General features: G+C 39.0%; 2 protein-coding genes across 11 annotated transcripts in view; both read left to right on the forward strand.

Moving 5' to 3' along the window:
* The first annotated feature begins 231 nt into the window (after positions 1 to 231).
* Positions 232 to 10,760, forward strand: nt5dc2 (5'-nucleotidase domain containing 2). The gene is made up of 14 exons (XM_042004571.1): positions 232 to 687; positions 2,544 to 2,728; positions 2,821 to 2,895; positions 2,990 to 3,045; positions 4,869 to 4,962; positions 5,520 to 5,648; positions 6,042 to 6,102; positions 6,211 to 6,313; positions 6,426 to 6,527; positions 6,606 to 6,687; positions 6,806 to 6,892; positions 7,820 to 7,960; positions 8,714 to 8,778; positions 9,564 to 10,760. Exons 1-14 carry the CDS (start codon positions 240 to 242, stop codon positions 9,823 to 9,825), a joined length of 1,890 nt encoding a protein of 629 aa, XP_041860505.1. The 5' UTR covers positions 232 to 239; the 3' UTR covers positions 9,826 to 10,760.
* Positions 10,761 to 22,980: 12,220 nt separating this feature from the next.
* The window catches only part of rap1gapa (RAP1 GTPase activating protein a), a 47,652-nt gene continuing 45,126 nt past the window's right edge, over positions 22,981 to 25,506 (forward strand). For 5 of the 10 annotated variants that reach the window (XM_042003753.1, XM_042003754.1, XM_042003757.1 and 2 more), the window contains exon 1: positions 22,982 to 23,126. In XM_042003753.1, the coding sequence (XP_041859687.1) occupies positions 23,083 to 23,126 (44 nt within the window). In that variant the 5' untranslated portion in view covers positions 22,982 to 23,082. Of the gene's footprint in view, positions 23,127 to 25,506 lie in introns of all 10 variants that reach the window. The other 5 variants (XM_042003752.1, XM_042003755.1, XM_042003756.1 and 2 more) reach the window with 3 other exon arrangements.

Consider the following 25,506-nt stretch of genomic DNA (forward strand, 5'->3'; position numbering starts at 1 on the left):
TATCAAGACTTTCTGAACATCAATTAAACCACTTAATGGGTACAAAAGAATTTCCTGAGGACATTTGGAACCAAAACACAATTTGAATACACTGTTTTCTCATGAGAACTGAATCAGATAAGACTGGGGTAGCGATTGGCTGCAGGACAAGCAGCCCTCCCCTTTAAAGAAGAAGAAGAAGAAGAAAAAAAAAAAAAAAGGGGGGGGGGGGGGGGTAGTATGGGGCGTGGCCACCCTGAATGCGAAGCTATGTTTTCATCTGCCTGCTAGTTCCAGGCTGCAGTGGCAGAAGCTACGAGGCGTGTTTACATATCTCTGTGAAAATGGCTTTCAAGACCGTGGGTGCAGCATTAACACGTACACTATGGACCACTGGAAACAGGACCCCCCCTCTCGCTCGATCCCCCAAAGTGAACAGACTTTCCACTTCATGCAGGGGGACAGCAGGAACAAAGCAGGGCGAAAAAACTAATCAGCAAAGTTGCGGGCCGAGTTGCGACGCGCCATCCTCATCCAGCGAGCCTCCACACATATGCGGCTCCGGTGAGAAAAAGCGATCCAAGGAGTCAGTGGGGACTCCCGGGTACACTGGCGTGAGGAGACGGTCATTCACGTCCAATGCAGCCCCGATGGACCAGAGATCCTTTCTGTGGACTCGTTACAATGACACGAAACGGCTAGTTCACGGTAAGCACGGGGGTAAGCACGGGGTCCCCCCTTTTGTCCTGACATCCCCCTCAAAACAGGCAGTCCTCCACGTCATCATTGATGTTATTGAGAACATTTTGTCCGGTTGAGGATTGTCTTCATCCTTTCTTAAGCAGCCAAATCGCACAGATGGCACGTTAACGCCGCGGGTTGCCCAGTGGCAAAGCATTTTCTCCTCACCGTTTAGCTAGCACAGCTTAAAACAAGTAAACACGGAGGACTCTGGCTTTGTTTGTTCTCCTGCAGTTCCTCTAATAATGTCTTGGTTCCTGTCATGAAAGGATAGCAGGAACCAACACATTATTAACAAGACAAAAAAAGAGACTTTCAGCCATTAAATTTTGCACAGAGCAGCGGATTATGTAGCCGAAATGATTTCTTTAATGCTCGGGTTTCTGCAGTTGTAGCACGTCGATCTGCACTTTAAACTAGACCGATTTTATTGCATTCGGACATCCAACTTAATTAAGTGGACGTTAAAGCATGTGTCAGTCTTGCACGATTTTGCATGGCCCTGCCTTGTTCATGCAACATATTTGCTTTCAGGGTTGTTTATACTGGCCAAGCCCCGCAGTGAGCCGTGCTGCACACAAGGTGCACAGACAACTTGTAACACTGACCGTATTAGTAAGCAAGCACCAACAAACTCTAAAAATACTATTACAAGTAAAGTTAGTGTATAGGAATAACATATAAAGCTCTCTGCATGCCTTTTCAAGCTCAAAAATGACATCTAGTTTTTATTTTTCATGTGTAACTCTACTAATAGTATGTTAATGCTGCAGCTGCACACATTGCAGTTACTTTTGCATTTATTTATGTGATTATAATGTACCATAACTCATAAATAAACCTGTTCTTGGAAATCGATTGATTTAAAAACTAGGTATAATTCAGTTAAATGGTATATAATAATAATAATAGTTTTAAAAACTCGCAGACATGTTGATCTAATCAATAATAGTGTTCCAGCACTGGTTCCATAACATTTCATTGTTTTTTCCTATACAATCAATGTGCACTTTTGTCCTCATTGTTTTTAGAAAGCCTGTTTTGTTTTTCCCCCCATCAGTAACTGACGCCTATAACAATATCTTGACATAATGGGTTTTACTTGAAAGCTGGTCATGCATTCTTCTTGGTTAGAATTGCAATTTCACACATGTTACCTTTTGAAAAGTGACTTTGAATGAAAGGAGAGGTGTTTTCATTAGTGGGAAGGCTGGCTGGGAACCAGCCACAGGGTTGGTAGATCCTTGTCTGCTGCCCAGCTGCAGCCACCATTGACTGTCCCAGGATAAAAGGTCGTGGCCCACTTTCCCAGATAGATCAACAGTGACAAGCTCCACTGTCCGTATTCCAGCCAGGGTATTAGTGTCTATCTCAGCAACAAACTCTTTAATCTGTTTGCGCATGTGTTTGCTCTGTATTATACTTAAATTGGTGGTCAGAAAAAAATAAATAAAGGCTAAAATAACCTCTGTTAGTGGTCTGTTCCCATTCACCTTTTCTTTTAGGCATAAAATGTAGAAGACAATATGTTCTTTTTGGATTGACTTGGTTTAGTCAATAGTCAGTTGACATCTGAGAACATGTTGCACAACCTCCGGTGAGCTTGCCAGGCCCACTGGAGAGAAAGCAGCCGTGGAGTTGCTTCTTTTCTTTCTGCAGAAGTGCAAAATCAGCAGGAACTGTGAACTTTTTATTCCCACCTTTTAATCATATATCCACTTTTTCCCCCCCTCCTACCTTGCTTAATATTTTGCTGTGTGTAGAATCTGGTGTGCCATTGTTTAATTTGAACTGTTGTTTCCTGTCTGTCCTTACTGGATAAGATCTGATCCCACCGGGCGCATGTAAAAGCCTCAACGCCTCAGTCATCTACGCCAACAACGAGGTTAGCTTGGCTGAAGTGGACATCTACGGCTTTGATTATGACTACACCCTGGCCCAGTACTCCAATGCACTTAACACCCTCATCTACAATACAGCAAGAGGATTTTTAATTGAACACTTCAAGGTGTGTTTTACAGAATTTATATAAAGCCTGCTGGTGTTAAAACAGCTTTTAAATTCGGACGGGTTTATTCACTCCATCTTCCTGCTTAACAGTACCCTGAAGGCATTGGAAAATATGATTACATTCCCAACTTTGCTGTCCGGGGTCTTCACTATGACATCCAGAAGGTAAGTTATTTTACTCTTCCACTGCAAGAAAAATAAATGCATATGTTCTCCATATTGGTAATAACAAGAGGAAACCTATTTTTCTGGCCTTTAGGGTCTTCTGATGAAAATTGATGCCTTCCACTACATCCAGCCAGGAACGGTGTATCGGTAAGGGCATAATTTAGCATTACGGATGCACATTTTGAATCCAAATAAACAGCAATGACTTTATTTTCTTTATCTAAAGTTGTGACAAAGAAAGCAAAGCCTTTTTTAGTTCTGAAGTTTTACACAAGAAGCCATAATGAAATAATTTTAGTCTCCTCCAGGTCAGTAAGACCTCATATAAACAACAGATGACATTTTACATTGAGCTGTTGTTTATTTAACAAAAACAGAAGCAAAGTACAGAAGCAGCATGTGAGAAACTAAATTCCCCCATACTGCTTCTTTTGGTATTTAGACGGTAAGTAGCAGCCAGGTGCAGATAATCAAATGCATTAATAAACTGATAATAATCAGGCATGAGAAGAATTTCTGTCACTTTTGTGGTCTGGAGCATTCAGGTGTGTTTACACAAAAACAAGAAGGAAAACCTTCAGCAGTGAATAAATTAAAGCAACTGTTGCTGTCCATCAGTCTGGAAAGGGTCACATGGTCATGTCCAAACCACCTGTCCATCATTCTACAGAGAGAAAGATCATTCGCAAGTTCAAAACTTTCCCAGGAGTGGACGTCCCAGGAAGTCTGCCTCAAGATCAGCAATGTGCAGAGAAACTATATGAGCTATACCTCCTATTAAAGTTCACAGCAGTAAAAAGTCAAAATGATTGAACTAATATACTTGTACATATTTTGTCTTTTGGATAGTTGAGACCAAAGTGGAAATACCTGGCCATATTGCGCAATCCATGTTCAGTGAAAACAAAACACAGTATATTGGTGAAAAAACACCTCATACCAAATGCCATGCATGATGGTGATGTCGGTCTGTCTTATAGTCAGTTTGTTCAGTTACATGCAGGCATGTAGAGGTCCTGTCAAGAATGGAGACGATACTTTAAATAGACAGCTGTCCGTGTCCCAGTATCCATTGACAGAAGGAAAATTGAGCTTTTTACTAAAGTCTGTTTTACAAAGAAATAGAAAAAATCCAGAAATATGGAAGTTTGGAGCATGTGCACTACGTCTAGGCCTGTTGGTTCTAGTTGATCAGATCCACGTAGGAGGTATCTGACACCAACCACATGTACTTAATGCAGTTTTGAGAGCTTCAGTTTATCTGACTTTGTGCAGTTTCAGTCAAACTAAAATGTTTACATACCTTTCCAATTTAGTCCGACTACGGAATAATAAGAATAATTTTTTCTCCTAATGTCAGTCGATCATGAAATTTACAGCAAACCAAATTATTCTAGAGACAAATGCGAGGCCATCTGTCTTACAGCTAAAGTTTGACTAAAACTGGGTCATTCAACAAGACAATAATCCCAAATGCAGCAGCAAATCTACAACAGAATGGCTGAAAATGAAAAGAATCAAGGTTATGCAATCAGTGACAAAGGCAAAGTCCAAACCCGATTGAAATTCATGGGCCGGACTTTGAAGAGGGCTCTACAGAAGCAAAAAGGTGGTGTGAGAGACTGATAACAGCATGCAGAAAACAGTAACTTTGAGTTAATGCTGATAAAGTTGACGCTGCGAGCTACTAAAACATGCAGCGTACTCTCATCTGTGTCCCTTCTGGATTTTTTTTTTTTTGTTATGCGAGATATATAGTGCAATATGTCATCTGATTCTGTATTTACCTGCTTTTAAGACCTGGTAAAGACCAGAAAATGTTTTTTTTTTTATGTTCTGATACATAAAATCTTAGACTAAAAAAAAAAAACACTTTCTTTTTCACCTGACTGCGCACCCCTGCTGCAGAAGGCAAAAACTTTCTAAGAAATGTGTCATCATGCTTTTTACCTTATTTCTGATGCACTCAGGGGTCTGACTCCACTGCCAGATGAGGAGGTACTCGAGCTCTATGGAGGGACGTTCCATGTCCCCCTCCAGCAGGACAGTGGCTTCTATGGAAAGGTAAAGATATATATATTTTTTTGTATATAAATGCACAGTAATATTTTATTTAATATTTTATTTTTATTTTATTCTTTTTTTTATAGAAATGTTCAGTAATTTTTGCAGGATTGAAAAAAACCCAACTTGCTTCATTGATTTAATTTTGGTGGTGAACAGTAGCTTAGTAGAGCTTAGTTTGTTACCTGTGCTGCACTCTGTTTTTAGATCTTGTTTAAATGTTTTTTCCCTGTGGAATGTGCTTAGCTTGGCACAGATGTGGAACCCACCCGCTTAACATTTCAGCCTCCAAAAAAACAAAAAGCATTTCTATAATCTTATCTTGCTACTTTCAGATGAATTTGGGATGTAATTTTTCGCTGTCCAACAATATTTCAATGTGGGGATTATCAGCATTTTAATATTATATAAGACCAAATGGCTTTGACGTGTCATTTGTAGCACTGGCGTCATGAATGAGCTGGAATGTCCCAGAACTTGAAAACTTGACCCGAGAAACTCTGTGTTCAGACTATGTTGTATTTGATCAAATCACTCAAACTTCTCTTTTAATGCAGGGACCAAAGGTGAAGCAGTTTATGGACATTTTCTCCATTCCCGAGATGACTCTCCTGGCTGCTGCAAACGATTTTTTCATCACCAACGACATTGACTACGATCCAGTTCACCTCTTTAAGGATGTTTCTGTGAGTTCCTCCCCCTGCTCGCTGCATTTCCGTCCCAGCCTCAGCCTGTCAGCCCACACGGAGGGAACTCTGTGTACAATATGTGACTGTTCACATACTCTGCCCCTTGAGCGGAAAGCTCAGGAATCTGCTAAACTGAGGGAAAGTTTACAGTTTGGGTGAAGCCATGAACAATGGCTGAATTTCCTCTTTCCACTGAGCCGAGAGGTTTTTGGTCACAGACAACGCCCTCTGCTTTGATTACAATGTCACAAACTGACAGGTTCTTGGTAGTTTTCATGAAATTAACCTTTTTTTTTTCTTCTAAATGATTGTTGATGATGTGAAAATCAAAAGTTCAACCATGTAATAAATATGTGGAAAAACAAAACACTCATACCTTTTACATTTCAGGAAGCCATTGGCATGGTTCATCTCAAAGGTTACATGTACAAGTGGATCATGCAAGATTTAAGTAAGAAATCTTTAAATTTTTTTCCCATTTTTTCCTTTGAAGTCAACATGTTGCTGTGTAAACACAGCGAGGCTTTGAGTCAACACGTTGTTTTCCTGGGATTTCTAGATAAGTTCATTCTGAGAGGAGAAGAGACGGATGCTGTTCTGCATCGACTGGTCAGTCACGGAAAGAAGCTGTTCCTCATCACCAATAGTCCTTTCAGCTTTGTGTAAGTTTGAGCAACGTGATATCAAGTGTTGCAGCTGTTTGCTCTGATTCATGACAAAGGGAAACACTTCTTGTTCCCAGCTGTAATACTGAGGTTTTTATTATGTGCACAGGGACAAAGGCATGACACACATGGTGGGGAAAAACTGGAGAAGCTTCTTCGATGTGGTCATCGTGCAGGCAGACAAACCTCACTTCTTCACTGACTGTATCAAGTGAGTAAAAGATGTGGCAACATGGCTTCAGCTTTAGAGCGAGCTCTGCATCATTCTTCAACTTTGTTACTGTTGCAGACCTTTCAGACGCTTAGACAATAACGGAGACCTTCGGTGGGAGAAGATTACCAGTTTGGACAAAGGACAGATTTATAAACAAGTACGTAATGCTTCGGGCTCTTTTCTGACTACGCTGTTGCTCATCATCAGTTTTTGTCCTTATATGTGTTTGTACTTGTCTCTTCGGGAGCTAACTGTTGCTGTGTTTTGTGTTTCAGGGGAACTTGTTTGACTTTCTCAGACTGACAGGCTGGAGAGGATCAAAGGTTCTTTACTTTGGAGATCATCTGTACAGTGACTTGGCTGTAAGTATCAAAACGTGGCAGTTTTACCGGTAATGAATCAACTCAGTGACGCTCCAAGTTGTGAGTAAGATCCTCTCGCTATGTGCCGTTTATCTTAGCAAGTAATTCAGCAAAGTTGGAGTTTTTATTGGAAAGTTGGCTTCACTTCTCTTGCCAATTTGACCCCAAGAAACAGCTGAAAGCATCATGTTTAATATTTCTTAGTTTGACATTAAGTGAAGTTAGACTCAGTGGAAACTTTATTTTTTTAACTTGAGATTTTACTAGTTTTCAAAAAACAAAACAATTATCCACATATTTACCAACATCTATAACAATACTTAGTAAAGAAAGGAAAATTTAATAGTAAAACACATAGATCGAGTGAGATAAAAAAAAAAAAAAAAACCTGAGGTGAGGACGGACGGTATATCAAAAGTGATATATAGGGCGTATCACTGAGTGAGAAGACGAAGCATCACTGGAACCAAAAGGATAATGAGATATGGAACAATTCACTCCCTTTTTTCAGACACAGAACCGATTAAAGATGCTTTTCAGGAGGCAGAAACAAATGAAATGAATGAAATGGTGTTTGAAAAACCAATGTGTAATGCAGTAAATAATACTTTATTAATCCCAGAAGGAAAACCATAAACAGACTTAAACAGATTTGTTCAATGCTGCAGCTAAAAACATCGTCAATGTATCAGCTTTGAGTTGAATTATCTTCATTTAATCAATTTTCTATCTAACTGCAAGCCACTGCACTAAAGTGAAGATAATCTCCTTGTTGGTGTTTATCTGATGTTATATATGACACCGGTGTGTCACTGTGGATAAAATTCCTGTGAACAGCTCCGAAGTAAAGATGAAAATAATTTCAGCCTGTACAAGATATGAGAATTGATTGCAAGTTGACCCAAGTTTTGTCTCTGCTTGTTGCAGGATCTGATGTTGCGACATGGTTGGCGTACTGCAGCCATTGTCCCAGAACTGGAGCATGAAACCAAAGTTGTGAGCACGCACCGATATGCTGTGAACCTCACCTGGCTGCAGGCTTTAACTGGCTTGATGGAGCGCCTTCAGGTGACGAGCTGATCCTTTGATTGTTGATTCTATTTAAACCTCTCCAATGCAAAATACAAGCTTTCAAGAGATATCATCTCACTGAAAAACATGGACTCCAATCTGATTTTGGGTCTCACAGTGTGATGGAAATCTAGTGAGAAAGTTCTCTTGTGCCAGAAGAAGAGCACTAGCAGAAGAGGCATCTGCAAAAATAGCTTGACACTCTTTAACATGTTGTACAGTTAAATGCCACCCCACAATTGCAAGCTTTTTTCCCCTCAAGGCGCAATTCTGATTAAGCAAAGCTAAACACACGTGATGCACGTTTTGCTCTCAAGCTAAGGCATCACATGTGTTACAGCCTTAAAGGGGGAGAAGGAAAAGGGAGTAAAACTACACAACAGGGGCTCTGTACATCCTCAGTGTCACAAACACACTGAGTCATGAAGTGGTTATTAGTGAGTCTCCACATGTAAGCAACCTCTATGACCCTACCTAATGTATGAAATGCCTTCAGACACATAACTCCTGTTTACAAGCTCCTGTCGGCTTGTGATTAGATCATGTGTAACTGTACTGAGCACAAAAGTGCAACACAGGCAACTTTTCTCAGAGCAAATAATGCATGTTATCTTAGAATTAAGGATGATGTCATTCTTTGCTACTATATAAGGGCAAAAAAAATCTATTTTCTGTCTTTATATTTTTTATTTAATTAATTTATTTAAAATAATTGATTAAATTTGATTAAACTCTTCTTTAATATCTTAGACACACCAGGACCCTGATTCTAAACAAGTGTTTGTGGAATGGCAAAAAGAAAGAGAAGAACTAAGGTGAGCTCTAGTATCTTTAACTTCACTCTGTCTTAAGCTCCTCCCATTAAAGCCAGAGAACCCAGTGAACCCAGTGAACTCCATGACACAACCTATAGAGTAGTTCCTATACATAAATACTGTCACTGCTGCAGCTGCCTTCATGTACTTCACTTGAAAAGCTGGTTTTTAAGCATTTTTCTCCCTTTAATCTGCCCTTTGTATACAGCCATAACATTACAACCAACTGACCTAATATCATGCAGCTCCAAAGTGGCCCTGACCAGTCAAGAGTGTGAATAAAGATCTAGGGGAGTTTTTGCAGTGGCTGGTACTGGGATGTTGGCAGTAAATCCGTGGGGCCCCTCTGGGTTGTGGGGTGGGGTCTTTGCTTTCCACAGATGCCAGGAGATTGGTAACTGGGGAGTTTGGATGTCGTGTGAACACCTCAGACTCCTGGTTCGTTCTGTGAGGCCCTTCCTAAGCAGTCTTTGTGAGGCCCACTGCTTTCATGCTTGAAAAGGTTGCTACTATAGGAAAGTGTTGTCTATGTATTGTAGGGGCTAAAATGTTTAGTGGATGGCAAGTCTCAAAGTCACTTCCATTAGAGTGTCACTTTATTAGGCAGTGGTTTTAATGTTATGGCTAATTGTTGTATGTGAATTTAAAATAAAAATATGTAGGTATTCACTGGTAATACTTGTTTTTGCTTAGATGGAGGAGCAGATTACTCTGTCTGTTGCTATGCACTGTATATGGATGCATATGTACCTATGTTGATATTAACGTTTACCTCTATGTCCCAGGGTGATGACAAAGAACTTGTTCAATCCTCAGTTTGGCAGCATCTTCAGAACATTACACAACCCCACCTACTTCTCCAGGCGTCTGAGTCGTTTCTCAGACATCTACATGACTTCTCTGAGCTGTTTGCTGAATTACGACCTGTCTTACACTTTCTACCCACGCCGCACTCCTCTTCAGCACGAAGCCCCCCTGTGGATGGATCAGCTCTGCACAGGCTGCTTGAAAACGCCTCATCTGGAAGAAATGTCTCACATAAAATAAGAGCTGTGCTCTCTTGATTGACTTCTAGCATTTCACATTTTAGGACTGGTAATCACTTGAGAAAGCCGGAGGAAACAATTCCTTTAACAGGGTTGTATTTTTTTCTTTTTCTGTTACCTTTTTTTTAACTATATAAAGGGTGCTGCACAACTCCCCTCCACATGGCACACTCTACTGTTCGACATAGTGAATACTCGGTGAACCCACAGGGGGGTGCTGTAGATCTACAGTGGCAGTTGTCCAGGGAGCTTGTCCACATTTTGTGTTAAAAAATTTCACAGACAGCTGGTCTCTGGCTAAATCTGTGGAAAACTAAGCTGCAGGCGCACAGTTAAAGCAAACAAAGAATTTGAATCTTTCCTAATTAAGTGTTTATGTTATTAACATTCATGCACTGTACACTTGTCATGTAATAATATGGTACATTTTAAGCAAGTTACCTCTGAAATAAAATGAATTGTTGCAGGTTGGAAGTGAGGCCGAATGATGATGAATTAAGTACATATTAAGATATGTGTATAGAATTGTAATTTCTCTGAGAAATTGTCTTCCACTGTCACTGGTCGTTTGGTTGCTAGGCAGCACAGCATCCATTCATCACTGCTGTAGTCAGCTTTCAGAATTTCATTTACTCCCAGCAGCCTGCTTGAAGACCACAGCAAAGGTACTGTGCTCTTCTCTGTCACAGGTCATGATTCTGGGCAACAACATGCTCATGTGTGATGGCTGTTGCTGTTTAGCTGTTGCTACTACAGCTGGCGATAAATTCAAGCATAACTGGCAGAGCTACTGCGGTTGTTTTGCTTCAACTTTGTCATGCTGTCCCGTCCAAGAGACCACTGTATGTCATTTACTCTCCATCTTTGTAATACGATGTATGTTCATATTCTGGTCTGTTAAGATACGACTAATTACTAATAAACACATTAAACTTATTGATCTACTTATTTATTTACTTTGCATGGCAGCAGTTTTTGCGCAGTGTTAGTAATGTCCCAAAAGTTTGTTGTTCAAGTGAAGGCGTCTCACGCAGCTCGGTTTATCTTCAGACATTTAGTCTGTTGGATTTCAGATGTCAGAAAACGTTTCAGTTTGTCTTGTTTTGAGCTGCAGCCTCATTTGTCAATTAAACTTGAGCTATGCTGCCTATGTTAAAGTGATGGTTGAGTGGCTTCTGGCTGGCGGCTGAGTCTCGGTAGTCTGATAAGAGCGAATATTCAGCCTTTTATTTGTAGAAACAAAAAAAAACTTCAACTGCCATTAAGAGGTAAATATTAGCTTGAAAGATTTACACTACTCACAGAGAAATCAGGGATATTTGGCATTTTGTATGATATCAGAATAATTTAGTCCCGTTTTATTTGTCCCAAATGAGGCAATAGTACTCATCATGCAATCAAATCACATATTCATTTAAAAAATGAAAAGTAAATGTACTCAATCAAGAAAGGGTAAACATATAGGTAGAAGGTACAGATAAAAACCACAGGATTTCAAACTAATTTTAAAATAAAAGAATTTAAAATCAGGATTTGGTAATTAAACCAATACAACAGGTAGACAACTATCTTCTCCTGGAGTTCAGTAGGTCAATCGCAGAAGGTACAAAAAAAAGTTTGTGTCTGTTTATTTATTTTTTTTTTAGCAAGCGGAAGTCTGAGAAGTGAAGCAGATGGAAGAAAGTGAAACTGTTGATGGAGAGGATGAGAGCAGGGTGGATTCTGCTTTTTTATACAACTGTTTGTACTGTTTGTTGTAAAGTTTTCTGAGCAGTGCCAGTTATATTAGAACAGACATTAACCACCTTAGATTTTTTTGGTTTTACCTTTTAGTGATTGAAGCCAACAAATGAAACTCGATAAAAGACCCAAAAAACATGGTCATCAGGGTTGAGTCAACCTGGAATTTGGAGAGTTTCCTATGACAAAAAAATAACGCTGCTGGCTTTTCTTGACAATATAGTCAGTCACTGCTGTCGGGAGAATGTACCTTTGACCTTCTCTAAACGTGTGACTGCACATGTACATCTGCTTGTAGTTTAAGTACTGCAAATGTGCAGCATGCTGTTCTTTAATGAGATGATAGAAAAATGGGACAAACCATTGGAAAACTGCACCAGTGCCACTCCATTAATGAAAACAGTTCTTGACCTATTTAAGGTTGTATGAAATGAAAGGATAACTACTGAAAAGAGATGACTAAGCTTTAGGTAGTTGGAAATCAGTTTTATTCTTTAAACTTTAAAGACAGCATTTCAAAACAGCCAGAAAATAGATCCTTCTGAATACACTTTTGAAATTAAACACCTCATGAAGACAGATACCGGAGAATTGTTAGCATGCTTAAAAATGCTGCATTGTTCAGTGAAGGCCTCATATGATATTTAGCCGTGCATTTACATTTCTGCAGGGCTTACTGGTGTTACAATCCATTTCATGGCTCTGTGCCTTCAGCTGACAGAAGCTGCCAGTGGTGGCTTTTTCACATCAACTCAGCTCCTCTGCATAATGTATTTAAAATCAAGCAATAAAGCATAAAGCATCACTTCACTAAGCAGCAAATGAGCAGGAATTAATGCATTTGACAAATGCTGTTGTTATTGTTATACACTGTAAATATGATTCATCTTGTAGAAAAACCTCTTTAAGACAGTCCCTTGAAAATTGTCGTGCAGATGATAGTTTCTAAAAATTCGACTGTTTGCCAGTAAGCTTTGCCCACACTGTCCTTCCAGCCCTTCACCCTTCAGTGCCTCCAGCCTGCATTCCTTTAGTTGCACCACTTCTTCCATTTGCTGCAACCCATTCCTCCATCCTTTTTCTGTTATCATTCCATTGCTCACTCCAGCATTTTCTCATCTCTTTGCTGCTTTCCGTGTCCAAACCCACTTTTCTCCTTGAGTGCCTCTCTGTCACTGTGCCGGCCATGAAAGGCTTCTCACTCTGTTTGTGTGCTCAGGCAGCCATTCTTGATGTGCAGCAGCTATTTTTTTATTATTAAATGTAACAGGGCCTTTACTTTTACAGTGAAGGATCTCATTGTAAGAAGATTTTCTCAGCTGCACATGACATTCCATCCACCTGTCTTTCAAAACTAAAACAACAGAGGGAGAAGCCCCTCTAAGGAAAACAGGCTTAAACAGATTGCTTTGCTGTATTGCTATTCTTCAAAAGCATGTTTTTTTTTGGGGTTTTTTTTTTAAGGTCTGCGTCCCATCCAGCAACCAAGGAATAACCAGTTGGAAAAAGCTCACTGAATTTGGAAATTTTAGCCTCAGTTACAACAAACAGAGATGAACAGCGGAGTTGGACCTTCAGACAGAGACCTAATTGGCCATTATCAAAATCAATAAACAAGGCACTTTGAAATCAGTCACGCAATTAGTAGTCATGTCTGCCATAATAAGCAGTTAGATTAAAATAAATGTGGTTAAATCACCAGTACAACTTCTTTTTGTTTCTGTTTTTTATTTAAAGGTTTGTCAAAGCAAGAGCACATTACTCCAGGAAGGACGACTGATCTGAGTTGCAGCTTAAAGCCATAACTGAGTGTACAGGAGGGATACAGAGCGAAACTGGGGACTGCAAACTATTCACTTTTATTGCTGCCCATTGTGACAGTATCAGTAAAAGTATGTACTGGCATTTACTGAACACGAAACACATGAATTACATTGTCAAAATTGGACCTGTGTTGCTTCTTAATATCAGAGCATGTCATTTCCTGACCCTGACTGCTTTCAAACAGATTTCATCATGATTATGCCGTGTTTGCCGTGTAGCGTGGAAATGCTTCATCAATGCTTATCAGAACTAGCTGATAAAACATTTTTCTTTTTAACGTCACTTGTTAGATAAGTATTTGTTTTCCAGATTCACCTTCAGGACATTGTTTTTGCCTTGTTTGAACTCCAGAATCTGGATATATATGCAATTTGTATTTTGTCATTTTTTAAACCCCTTACTTTTATTACAAGCACACTTTGCAGTCTGTGGTTTTCTTTTCTTTTCCCACAGTTCCTTGTCTGTTTCTCTTTTTTTCTTAACTACATATCCAGAGGTCATGTAAATAGTTCATTAACTGGCTTATATGAGGCCCCTGGCTGCTGATGACTGAGACACTCTTTCATCATCATATATTTAGAAAGGCTCTTTGGCTCTGCATGAGACATGCATGTCTGTTAAGATGCATTCTGGCAATTTCTCTGTGCAGTTTTCTCTCTTGCCCTTTAACGCTATAGTTTGATATGTAGTATTAAAAACTTTCTGTAAAATTGTAACTTAGTCTGCATTGTCTGAAATATGAACCCACCAGTTAACGAAGGTGCACATCCTCAGGTATTACAGAGAGAAAATGGTTTGAGTGATTCCACAGCAGACTTATTGTTTTCTGCTATAAATTTGCCCCCCAAATGAGATATCATAGAGGATTCCTGGTGTTTTTGCAGCTACAGCCAAACAAAAGGTTATTTAAAGCTTTGTGTTGACATGTTATAGAAATTGGATGCGTCATTTTCTTCTACTGAATTATTCATCTTCAGGATGCATTTTTGAGCATTCGCCGCTCAGAGCAGGACCATCGCAAACAGCTTATTAGAGTGAAAGTGTGCTGTCTCTTTGATGGTCTTTGAATGCGTCACCCTCTCTCCTTTTTTCTGATCTGTGTTAAGTTTCTATATTTAATCTTGGTTTTCATCACAGCTCGCCTTTGTAATGTTTCCTTTTCAGCAGTTTCAATACCAACCAGTGTACAGGTATGATAACCAATTTTTTTCTGAATTAGAACTTTTCCTCCATGACATCCACACTGTTTGGTGTCTTTGATGACTTTTCTTTACATCTCTTGGAAAAGATCCATCCTTGCTGTCTTTTTCCAGTTTGATGGAGAAATACTACTCTTATAAAATTACAGTGGTTACAAAAACATCTGAAAGATGCTTCCCCCTCATTCACCCTGAGTGAATGTAGCCTTGACCAGGAGAAATTGATGCTGTCAGGCGTATCTATCAGTATCCCTGACTGCAACACCCTCCCAAGGTTGGGTTGGCAGTGGTGGCCAGATCACTGCCCATCTTCTCCTCCTGGTTTCTAGCTTATCTCCTCTCTCTGGTTCCATAACCAGCAAGAAGCTTTTTCCTCTCTTTCCCTGTTACTTTTACAGCTGTGAGTTTTCTTAATCTTAATAAGTACTGTAACTCCATGAGTGCATGCTACACCCAGTTCAGCAAGTAGGAAATAATCTTTTAAATTAAATACTATGCTTTATATGCTATGGCATATGCAAAATAAGTTGTAGGAGAAATTAATTGGTACTCAGTGATATGTAATAGTCACCTTTTTTTTTTTTGCTGCAGAACAGAGTAAAATGCATACTGTTGCTGCAGCAGAGAGTTTGTTTTATCGGGGTGATATAATATCCCACTATTGATTCGTCTTACATGCAGGCTGTGTGTAGTCTTTTTTTTTCTTTTGCTGGACCTCAGTTTCAAAGGTCATAATTCCACATAGACAACATGACAATTGGAAATCTTTGCAGCAGCTGTAGGCTACCAGTCATGGATCTTACTGAAGTATAGAAAACATTTAAATTTTTCTTCATCTTTTGGCCGGAGTTAAACTTTTTATAATAAGTGCAATTAATGCCTCTTTTTTTAATCACATGTGATACGTGCGTCACACTCGCACGTGCAGTTCTTCCTGCAATTTAGTCTTACTCATAATCAGCTGCAGATGGCCTGATTTCTCCAGCTCTCTTTCATATGAATATTTATGAGTCTACATGAAAAAGTTAATCTCATTTGACACTATGTGTTTTTCTGTGCTAATAATTTTGTTTCTGCACCTCCGAGCTGAATGGCTGGGGAGGCGGCCCTGCACGTTAGTGTATGATAATACAAGAATATTGCAAGGGAACGTCTCCTGTTTTGCATATATGGATTAGCTTCAAGGTTGTTTATTACCAGACACTCAGTATGTTTCCTGACTCATCAACAACCCCTTTGCCCTCTGTGACCACTGCTGTGTGCTGTTTTCTGGGTGACACATGCATTGGTTTGTCTCTATTTTTGGAGATACCAGCTGTTCTAGTGTAAAAGGTCCGACCTCCCCACCAGATGCTTCCATTGGGCTTATTTCTGTCTGAGAAACATATCAGATGACAAAACTGAGGATTTAGATGAGTTTGATTTCAAATGAAAGATAAGTGTTTTAAGTTTTCTTTTAGAAATTTTCCTTACCCTCATACTTCCATCATCCTCCTTGAAAAAGCTCAAAAATGGACTTGACAAAACAGCTGCAACAAGAAGGGAAAAAAGTATTTCTTTTTTTTTAAATTATTATATTTGAGCAGTCACATCAGAGCATTTATTTTATTTATTTTTTACCTTAGAAGTTTTATTCAAGCACAACATTTAAGACTAAACAAATATACAATAAAAGTTACACTTATTGTATATATTGCAAATTCATTCTGCCGTTAAGCAAAGATGTTAACAAAAATGTTGATCAGCATCTGCTTAAGGTGTGAAGTGATGTTTTTATGACTTATGGTTTTTTATGGACTAAATTGTGTGGCTGCTAAATTTTGTCCAGCAGAGGGCGCTGTGACTCTGTATTCTCACAGGTATCAATTCATAAATGCATGCTTATGCACTTCTCAAAACAGTCAGAGCATGAAGGTACCCAACATCCTGATCCAACTTCCTTCTTGAACTAATGTAAAACACTAAACTAAGCTAAAACATCTCTGGAATACACAAACTGCTAAATTATTCTCTGTGATTGTGGTTTGTGAAAAAGAAGTCCATAAAAACTAATCAGACTAGTCCAAATCAACTAATCTGAGAGTGGGCTGAAAGCAAAGCTACTAAAAGTTACCCTTTAGCTTTTTGACATTTCTCCACGGGTTGAGGGATTTAAAGAGGAGTGCTTTGGGGCTGAGTCTGTCTCTGCTGTGGCCATGATCTATTGATCACCTGGCATGAAGACAAAGTCCTCCTTAGTTGCAGGGGACCATCCATCACTGAGCTGCCACTGGAGAGATAGCATGGCACTGAAGATCCATTATAACTGAAATCGATCTTTCTCTGCAAAAGGGAATCAATAAGCAACATGTCCCTGTGGTTGCTCCCCCACTGGATCATATCAGTGTGTGGAACATATATTGGTATTAATTGATACTTTATAGAAATGGCTTTATTAGGTTGTTGGAAATTTCAAGATGGCATCATTTCTGATTTGAAAAATTTGGCTGATGATACGACCACATTAAAAATACAAAAGAAGTGAAAGTGAAGTGGGATCAGGCTAATTTTGTGTTAGCATATTGCAACAACACCTCTTTATACCAGCCCTGTCCTTCATGATATCCTGGAGGGCTATGAAAGGCTACTGTGTGTATGTGTGTGTGTGTGTGTGTGTGTGTGTGTGTGTGTGTGTTTGTACTTTTTGTGGCTCTCCCAGGAGCCTGAGGGGCAGGAGGAGGATAGCTATGTTGGTTCCCTCCCCCCCCCCCCACCCCCATCAGACAGTCAGCAATCCTTACTGTAACATCTTGTGTTATTTTCTGGCAGAGCAGTCTGCAGAGGATGTGAAACCAATATAAATTTCACATAAACCAAAGAAGTGAGAAGGAAAGCGGAATTACAAACCAAATATGGGGTCTAATGCCTCTTTGAATCCCTTAAAATGACAATAAAGTAAAGTGAAGTGTATTTAAAGACCTTCCTCTCTTCAGTGTTACTTAGAAGGTAATTTGAGCAATCCAAAAATAACAAATGGCTTTAAATAATATGCCTTGGCACTGGCCATGTCTGCTTACGTTCAGTAAGCTACTGAAGTTGGTATTGAAAAGTGTATTGAAAATGAAACGCTCACAGAACTTAAGCTTGGCTTATTTCCTCACGCTTCAAAGCACAATTACTCTTTGAATGTTCGCTCCCTTCAAATATTTGCATGGCACCCCTTCCTCCACAAGCTCACCCTCTCTAAATATCCAAGCGTGTGTGTACTCCTTGTTGAGTCAGGTATCAAGAAAATATTTACAATGTATACAGTGGCCATAGGTAGTTTCTTCATACCAATACAGTTTAAATATTGTGAATTGATCAACTCCGTCTTTAAAGGGCTGTTCATTCGGTAGGCTTCAGCCATTAAAGAGAGAGTGAAGTCCGAATCAGGACATCCACAGCTTGGGCCCCAACCATGAATATTATTAATTACATTAATAATTAGAGAAAAACCCTTACGCTTTAATTTTGCCTTGTAAACTTGTCTGCCTGATTTAATTAGCTGAACTGAACCTAATTAAGGACAGAATTGTGTTAATCAACACATGCGATAACTTGGTCTGTGAAATATCTTCTTTCCTACACCTGTACTTACAGCACAGCCCCACAAGAATATGTATACACACAGATCCAAAACATGTTGTAGCAATGTTAAGGTAAAGATGCAGATCTTGCAAGATGGAAACTCTTTTTTTATAGTCTTCTTTTTATGTATAAAGAAGAATTCAGGTAATATAATGCAAACCTGTAGCAGTGATTGTCATAATATTTAGTCATAATGACGCTCTAGTGACTAAACCTTCAGCATTGTTATGTATGGGCTGTTTGCACAGGTGCTGAGTTGTGACTAAAACTTTCTTCTGCTTGATAAATGAAAATAAAACGTCCAAAATGTACACTTCTTACATTGCTGAAGACTTATTACTCATCAAATGTGGTCTTTTTTTCCTGAAAGAATCCACTGTGATATCCAGAAATCTCTATTTGTCCCTACTTTAACTCAGAATACATGGACACATAACGCCATATAGCAGTAGAGGTGAAAAACATTTCGTTACCTAAATAATAGTTCCTATCTATGTGATGCTGACATTTAGCTTAAAGTTGCAACTTGTTGGATCAAAATCTTTGAAATTGGCTCATACATATGTGGTTTTTAATCCCCAAAACCAACTATTTTAATTTAAATCTAAATTTAACTACAACAACTGTAAACAAATGTAAACGACAGCAAAGTCAAAAAGTTAAAAGTTGCTATGGTGAAATGTTTGGATTGGCTGAGAATCCAGGGTGACAGTGTGGTGGAAACCTGCCAGTGACCACCTCTCATTGTGCCATGTCATATCTGTGACTGACATAAGAAAGCGTGTTATGCTTTGGAAAGAAAAATGTAAAAATGTAGCGTTAAAGGTGCCTTAAAAATGTAGTAATTTAAATGTTTTCCAGCTAGTCCTATGTAATGGAAAACAGGTTATTATTCTAAAGGGCAGTTGTAGACATGTAACATTTTTTATTAGCCCAGAAAATGTGTTTTACACCTGCTACACCAAACAAAAGCACAGAATTTGTCAAACATTGCATTTACTTTTTATACATTTCTTTGGGTATAATGTTATTTAATATTCTAAATTCTTTTGATTGTGATAATCATTTAGTGGAAAATGAAAAGATCTACATAAAGCAAAGCTGAAGTGTTCTACTGGTGTCTATTAACATTTGTGCTGAACCAGCAGAGCAATACTTGGCAATAGAAATGATTTAGTGTGTTTGTCTACCCTCGAATACATTAACCCCCTACAGTACATATAGAAAATTAAATTTCTTTTTATAGGATCTGAAATGATAAACTATGATCCACAGCCTTAGAAAAAAACCTTTGCGTGTTGTATCTACCTCCCTGTAAACTCTCATTTATTCAGCGGTAAATTCCCTGCTCTGTGAATGCAATGCTGAGGATAAATGAGTGATTTTTGCTTCTGTACTGCCCATTCCTCCTCATCTCTCATATCTTACTCACTGCATGTGCTTCAGCATCTGCCCTGATGCTATTGCTGCTGCCCTTTACAGCCTAACCAGAGGATAAACTATTGAGTTTATGAGGCTCTATTTTTCCCTGATCACCGAGAACAAGTGGGAGGAGATAACCCAGATCTATATACTTTCTTCATACCTGCCATAATAAGAGCATCCATCAGTGTTTGTTTATGAGTTAAAAATATTTATCACTTTAGAAATATGACCCAAAACAGGTTGATGATGAATTTTCTTTAGCCCCACTAAACATAAAGCACAGATGAATAAGATATAGGATGTCTTACAATGAAGGGGATTGTGATCTAATTAGTTATTGTTGATATTGCAGCGATGTCTGTGAGTATGACGACATGGCTACCAGGCAGAGATCTCCATTTCTTGTCTCCTTGAGAGTCTTCCACTTCCCTCAGGATAAAAGAGGAGCCAGGAGCCAGAACTGCTTGCAGTGTTGGGCCTTGTTCCCGATGTGATGTGATTAAAGGCTTCTGTCTGGACTGTACCCATTCAAATGCCTCAGGCACATCACAGCTGCTTTAGTTAATTGAATTGTCAGGAAAGCAGACAGGACTGAAGGTACTACTAAGACCGACGTGCCAGACCAAGAGAGTGGCACTTAAAGTCGAGCTGCAGCGACACCCAAAATCAGAGCAGCTTGCTTAGAGCTGAGCCAGTGCTTTGGCTGGATATTTCATAAGTCTGATTAGCTGTATATTGCTTTTGGCGTTTAAAACATCCTCATCAAAACAAATGAACTTAGATTGTCTTATGAATTTGTAGGTAACTCAGGTGGATTATGTTGCATTTTCAGAAGATGTTATGTACTTTCTAAATTAAGTTCTGTACTACTTCTAAGATTAAACAAAGTTGGCAAATCAAATTGAACTTAGACATTTTTCTGATGGACTTGGAACACAAATTGAAATCGCTCACTCTGACACAACCCTGCATTGGTAAATGCAAGTATAGACACTGGCTTGATGGATGGAGGAATTGCCCACTGCTGGCCAGTGGGAATATGCAGGTCGAAGCACCTTTGCATTGCCTTCCTCTTCTGTCCTGCATGACCACATGTCTGAGGCTGCTTCCACTTTTTTTGCAGTCTGTGGTCTGCAAGCAGGTCTGTCTGCAGAAGTGCAGTACAACCAAATACGAACACACACTCCTACTATAGGACACAAAAACTATGTTTAAAATTTTAATATGACATATGAAATAGGACAAAAGCTGATAGCGACCATGCTTGAAAAAAGAAAAAAAAAAAAACTTTATATTGGACCTTTTTCATTTTCATTATTTTATTCTTTATATTTTTCATCAGCATTGGATGCAGCTAGTTTGAAAATAAAGATGTTTAGGCACATTTCTTATAATGTAAGTTGTGCAGAGGTCTCAGAAACTAGTGTGTAGATATGATGTCATTGCAGGGTTAAGGTGAAGACTAGTTAAAGTTAAATGGATATTCCAGTGTTTTTCAGGTAAGCTAATGTAAACGTATGAGTTAGTGTCGTATCTGAACTGGTCTGTGCACTCTCAGCTTGGAGAAGCAAAAAGATTTATGACAGCAGAGTCAGTTGACCACTGCTTAGACCATAACCACCAGATTTTTCAAGAACAGACTTTCATTTCGTCAACTAAAACAACTCAATCCATAAAAAATTTAAAATAGTTTGGTAAATGCTGCATTATGGAGTCTCTGTTCAGGACTATTGTGAAGAAATTCCCTTCACTCAACCTCATTAAAAATAAATATCAAATGCAACTTGCTGATCTGTTTTTTCTTTTCTCCACAGATGACCTTTCTCATGAGTTACTGCCAGGGCTTAGTGACAATTTCAGCTTGTAAGATGAGACCACACTCTCAGTTGTTAGGAATGTGTACACTGAAGGGCTTTGACCCAAGTTCCCAAATCAGCAGGTTGACAAGCTCACAGTTTATATTTAACTGATGGTTGCCTTCATCTCAGAATGAGTCTGTTAACATCCTGAAAATGTCCAATTAACACCAAAAAAAAAAAAAAAAAAACAAGAAAGGGGGGAAATAAACAAATTTAAAAGACCGTGAATCTAGAGCAGAGCATTGGCATTGATCCATCAATAAAGTCTGTGCGAGCCAAAAATCTGTCCTGTTTAATTACTGAAAGACAAAGAGGCAAAATGCAGTCCTTTACTAACAAAGTCGGCAGAAGGACTGTAGTAAAATTCCTTTTTTAGACAATTCTCTCAGAGAAAGGAGGTGATGTAATTGTGTGGAGATGATGCAATTGGTCATCAGCATGATTGGGATTGTTTGGTAAGCCCAGTGATTAATGAAGTGCCTGTTTGCTCAGTTACTATAGTTTAGCAGTTAATGCAATAAGGACATTATTGGTCCTTGGGGAGATTAACATCCTGGACGGGTGAGTTTTTATAAATTTACAATTTAATGCCGTTAGCTGAAAACACTTCTTTCCCCATCTAATAAATCCTCTCTCTGACCAGAGAAAACAAGAATCTGCTCCAACCAACATAATACAAATGCTTTGGATATGAATGTCTGACAGATAGCTGGCTGATGCTTGAAACTGCAGTCCCACTTTATTCAATAATCCATAGCAGCATTAGTGCATCACTGTCCCTGCTGCCAGTTCATCAGACTCAACAATGTCCAGACTCATCATTTAATCAATTCAGCTACAGTAAAAGTAATGTATGGTTAATTGTGGTTGCATTAACCCTCATTCTCTGAGCATACCAGAGTATTACAAAAGAAACTGGAGTTAGATGAATGAACAGATTAGCTATTCCATCACCACTTGCAGTATGGTACATGAAGGAGTGGAGCTGTTCACTCAGATAAGGCTCTGACATTGGGACATTTCTCAAGAATGATGAAATGTTTTTCTGACGTCTACAGCTTGTTTGACCAGCTGTCTCACAGTGTCACAGAGAGGAAGAACTAGTGTTACTAGACTCGTTTAAAGCAAACTCCCACCCCTCTCAGATGTTTGCCTTTAGCCACTTTACAACATATTGTCAAGTAACAAGGAATTTACATGTGAGACTTGTGACAGAGCTGTGCTGTTTGTCTTTTTTTAGGATAACACCCAGTAAAATAAAAAAAAAAGATCTTAAAAGTGTGCTCTCTGGGCATAGCTTCTTTGTAAAAGACTGCTGCTCCTCTGGTTCCCTGGGATACAAGCATGGTCAGCACCCCCACCCAGCCCACTCCCCATTGTCCTCCTTCATCCTCTTTGCCGTTTCTTCCCTGTTTGTGAGGGAGGCGTGTGAGCAGGGAAGGGGCAGGACACATTCGGCACGGGGAGTGGAACCTAGACGGCAGGCAGAGCACAGAAACACACGCTGACACGAACACAAACACGCTCAGTCAGCACAAGTGACACAAGGGCTGGCTGCACTCAGCAGTGAGTTGACGGGCTCGCTGCTGTCCATTAGCCGGTATGCCGCAGAGAAAGAGGAGTTTCACTTTTGGAGCCTATGGCGGGTAAGAATGAAAACCCCATTCATTAATTTCACAGATGTGATTTGACACATGACAGTCTGAGGTTCTGTTTCTGGCAGTATGTTTGATGACAATGCAGATTCTTTGTGTTTGTATTTGTTGGCATATTTGAGCTGCTTTGATACCAGAGTGACTTCATTATGTATAAAAACAAATTACTTCAAATGTTCTACATGTCATTTTGTAGCTTTTGATTGTAAACTAGAACTGCTGTATAGAATTTAACAGAAATTATCTCAAAATTGATCAATTTAGATCAAATTGTTGCTGTTTGGTGATCAGTCATTCCGTGCAGCAGTGTTTAGGTATCAGATGAAGAAGCATATACAAGATAAAGTGACAAAATCAAAAGAGAAACTAAGTAAAGTTTAAGTTTCAGTAAAGTATACATCCTTGTTTACGTGAATGTATTTTTTGTGGGCTATATGAACTTGTGTTGATTTCTGATTCTTGACTTTATTAATTTAAAAATGAAATATGGATCCTGCTGTACAGTTGTGCTGTATTTTTTGTTGTTGCATCAAGCACGCTTTAAATGTCAAAGGATACAGAGTATTACCGCCAGCAACTGAATTCTTTATAGTGAAAAAGTAAACAGGTGTCCCAGTGCATCTCCCTCCCAGACACTGAAAGTGGTGTGTGTCTGTGTTGAATATGGCCTCAAGAAAATCTTGAAATATGGACTACAGTTAATTAACAACTTGCAGAGACACTTACAGCTGAGCTGAGCTGTGCAGTAATTGGGAGTTGTTTTCACACATGCAGCCTTGAAATTTTCTGATCTTTTGCGAAGGGAATGCATATTAGAATGAAAATGACCACATCAGATGGAGCGGACTTGCTGCAGAAATTACCCAGCCAGATCTGTTTTAATAGGTATGGAATATACTGTAAAATGAATTCAACAGCTAAGTTTTGATTTGCAGATTCAAACACACGAAGAGTTGATGTCAACACAAAATTGTCTATAAGTTGCTAGTCTCATCATTCTTGATACATGGTAAACAAAAACTGCAATTTTTATAACTCTTTTTGTATCATGTCCTGCATCCTGTCTTCAAGTCTTTCCTCTAGGTAGTATTTGAGAGTTTTTTCCAGTAAGAAGATGCATTTGATAGGGAAAAACAGTCAACTACTGTAAAAGTCCTCACCCAATTACAGTCTCCAGAGGTTTGAAGCTTTACTTGCCTCAGGGTTGGTTTGGATTACAATTCACTTATTAGGATTAAAATGTGTAATGATTAACAGTACCTCTAGATGCATCTCATTATAATGCATTCTTTTATTGCTATAAAAATCACATGTAGCTAGCCTTTTTCATGAATAATACAAGCTGCCAGCTAACTCTTTAAAACAAAAAATTTAATCTTTCTAGAACAGTTGTCTTAGTGACCGTCACTACCGTATGTTACATACAAGTTATTTACCAAAGAAATCCATGTATTTGTTATTAGGGTTTTATCTGCTATGTCCTTTACCTGGACTGTTTATAGAAACAGACCCACTGGCTTATCTGTAAAAGTACTTGGTGATGGGAGCTTATACTGCTGCTCCAGTGTTGTAAGAACTGACAAAACCATCCAGGTATGCTGTCGATTCAAAGCTGAGAAATGACCACAGATTTGGTGATTCATTACCTCTCAGAGTTGGAGGCTAAAGTCAATAACAAGGTGATTTTGCTGCTTTCTTTTATACTTACAAGGCCAAAAAAGCAATCAATTAACTGTAAAAAAAAAAGTTTGCATAAGCTACACCCCTATGATCATTTCGTCCCTGAATCCTCTGTCTGCATAGTGATGCACCTGTCAAACTTTAACAGAGGCGCTGATGTTAACCTCATATTTGACCAAAAGCCACTTTAGACTAGTTGGCCAAATCTTTCACAACAAAAACCCCTGTCGTCTACATGTTGCTGAATGAAATATATTTCGGGGTGAGAAATAGAGACGTTGTTCTGCTTTGTTGTCCATAAGTTGTTTTCACACATGGACAGTGGACACTGCCTGGAGATTTTGGCCTGGTGTTTCTCTGCACCCATTTACAGATCTATTTCACAGTGGAGATTCTCCACATGAGACATGTTCTCTCAACTGCAAATACTTCACAATGGAGCTAGAGCAGAGTGCAGGGACGGCAGTGCATGGTGGAAAATATATTTTCAAAAGGACAGTATATTGATCATAGAATTTAAAAAATGGTGCATCAGGTCTTATGCTTATCTTGCATGATTACTGTTTTTGGACTGATGTTACCAACATGTACAATGATTTGTCTGCAACACTGAAAAGAGAATAGAAAGCAACATGTTGGCTAAAAGAGAATATTAAACTTCAGCAACTTGTGTGGTTAGAGCACAGCTGTA

The sequence above is a fragment of the Melanotaenia boesemani genome, chromosome 13 (genome assembly GCF_017639745.1).
Source record: "Melanotaenia boesemani isolate fMelBoe1 chromosome 13, fMelBoe1.pri, whole genome shotgun sequence".
Lineage (NCBI taxonomy): Eukaryota > Metazoa > Chordata > Actinopteri > Atheriniformes > Melanotaeniidae > Melanotaenia > Melanotaenia boesemani.

Excerpts from the sequence above, each read along its gene's own strand:
- nt5dc2 (XM_042004571.1), top strand. The coding sequence starts at position 240 with ATGCGAAGCTATGTTTTCATCTGCCTGCTAGTTCCAGGCTGCAGTGGC. Across the intron at positions 688-2,543 it reads CACGAAACGGCTAGTTCACG|ATCTGATCCCACCGGGCGCA; the intron begins GTAAGCACGGGG and ends TTACTGGATAAG. Across the intron at positions 3,046-4,868 it reads CAGCCAGGAACGGTGTATCG|GGGTCTGACTCCACTGCCAG; the intron begins GTAAGGGCATAA and ends TGATGCACTCAG.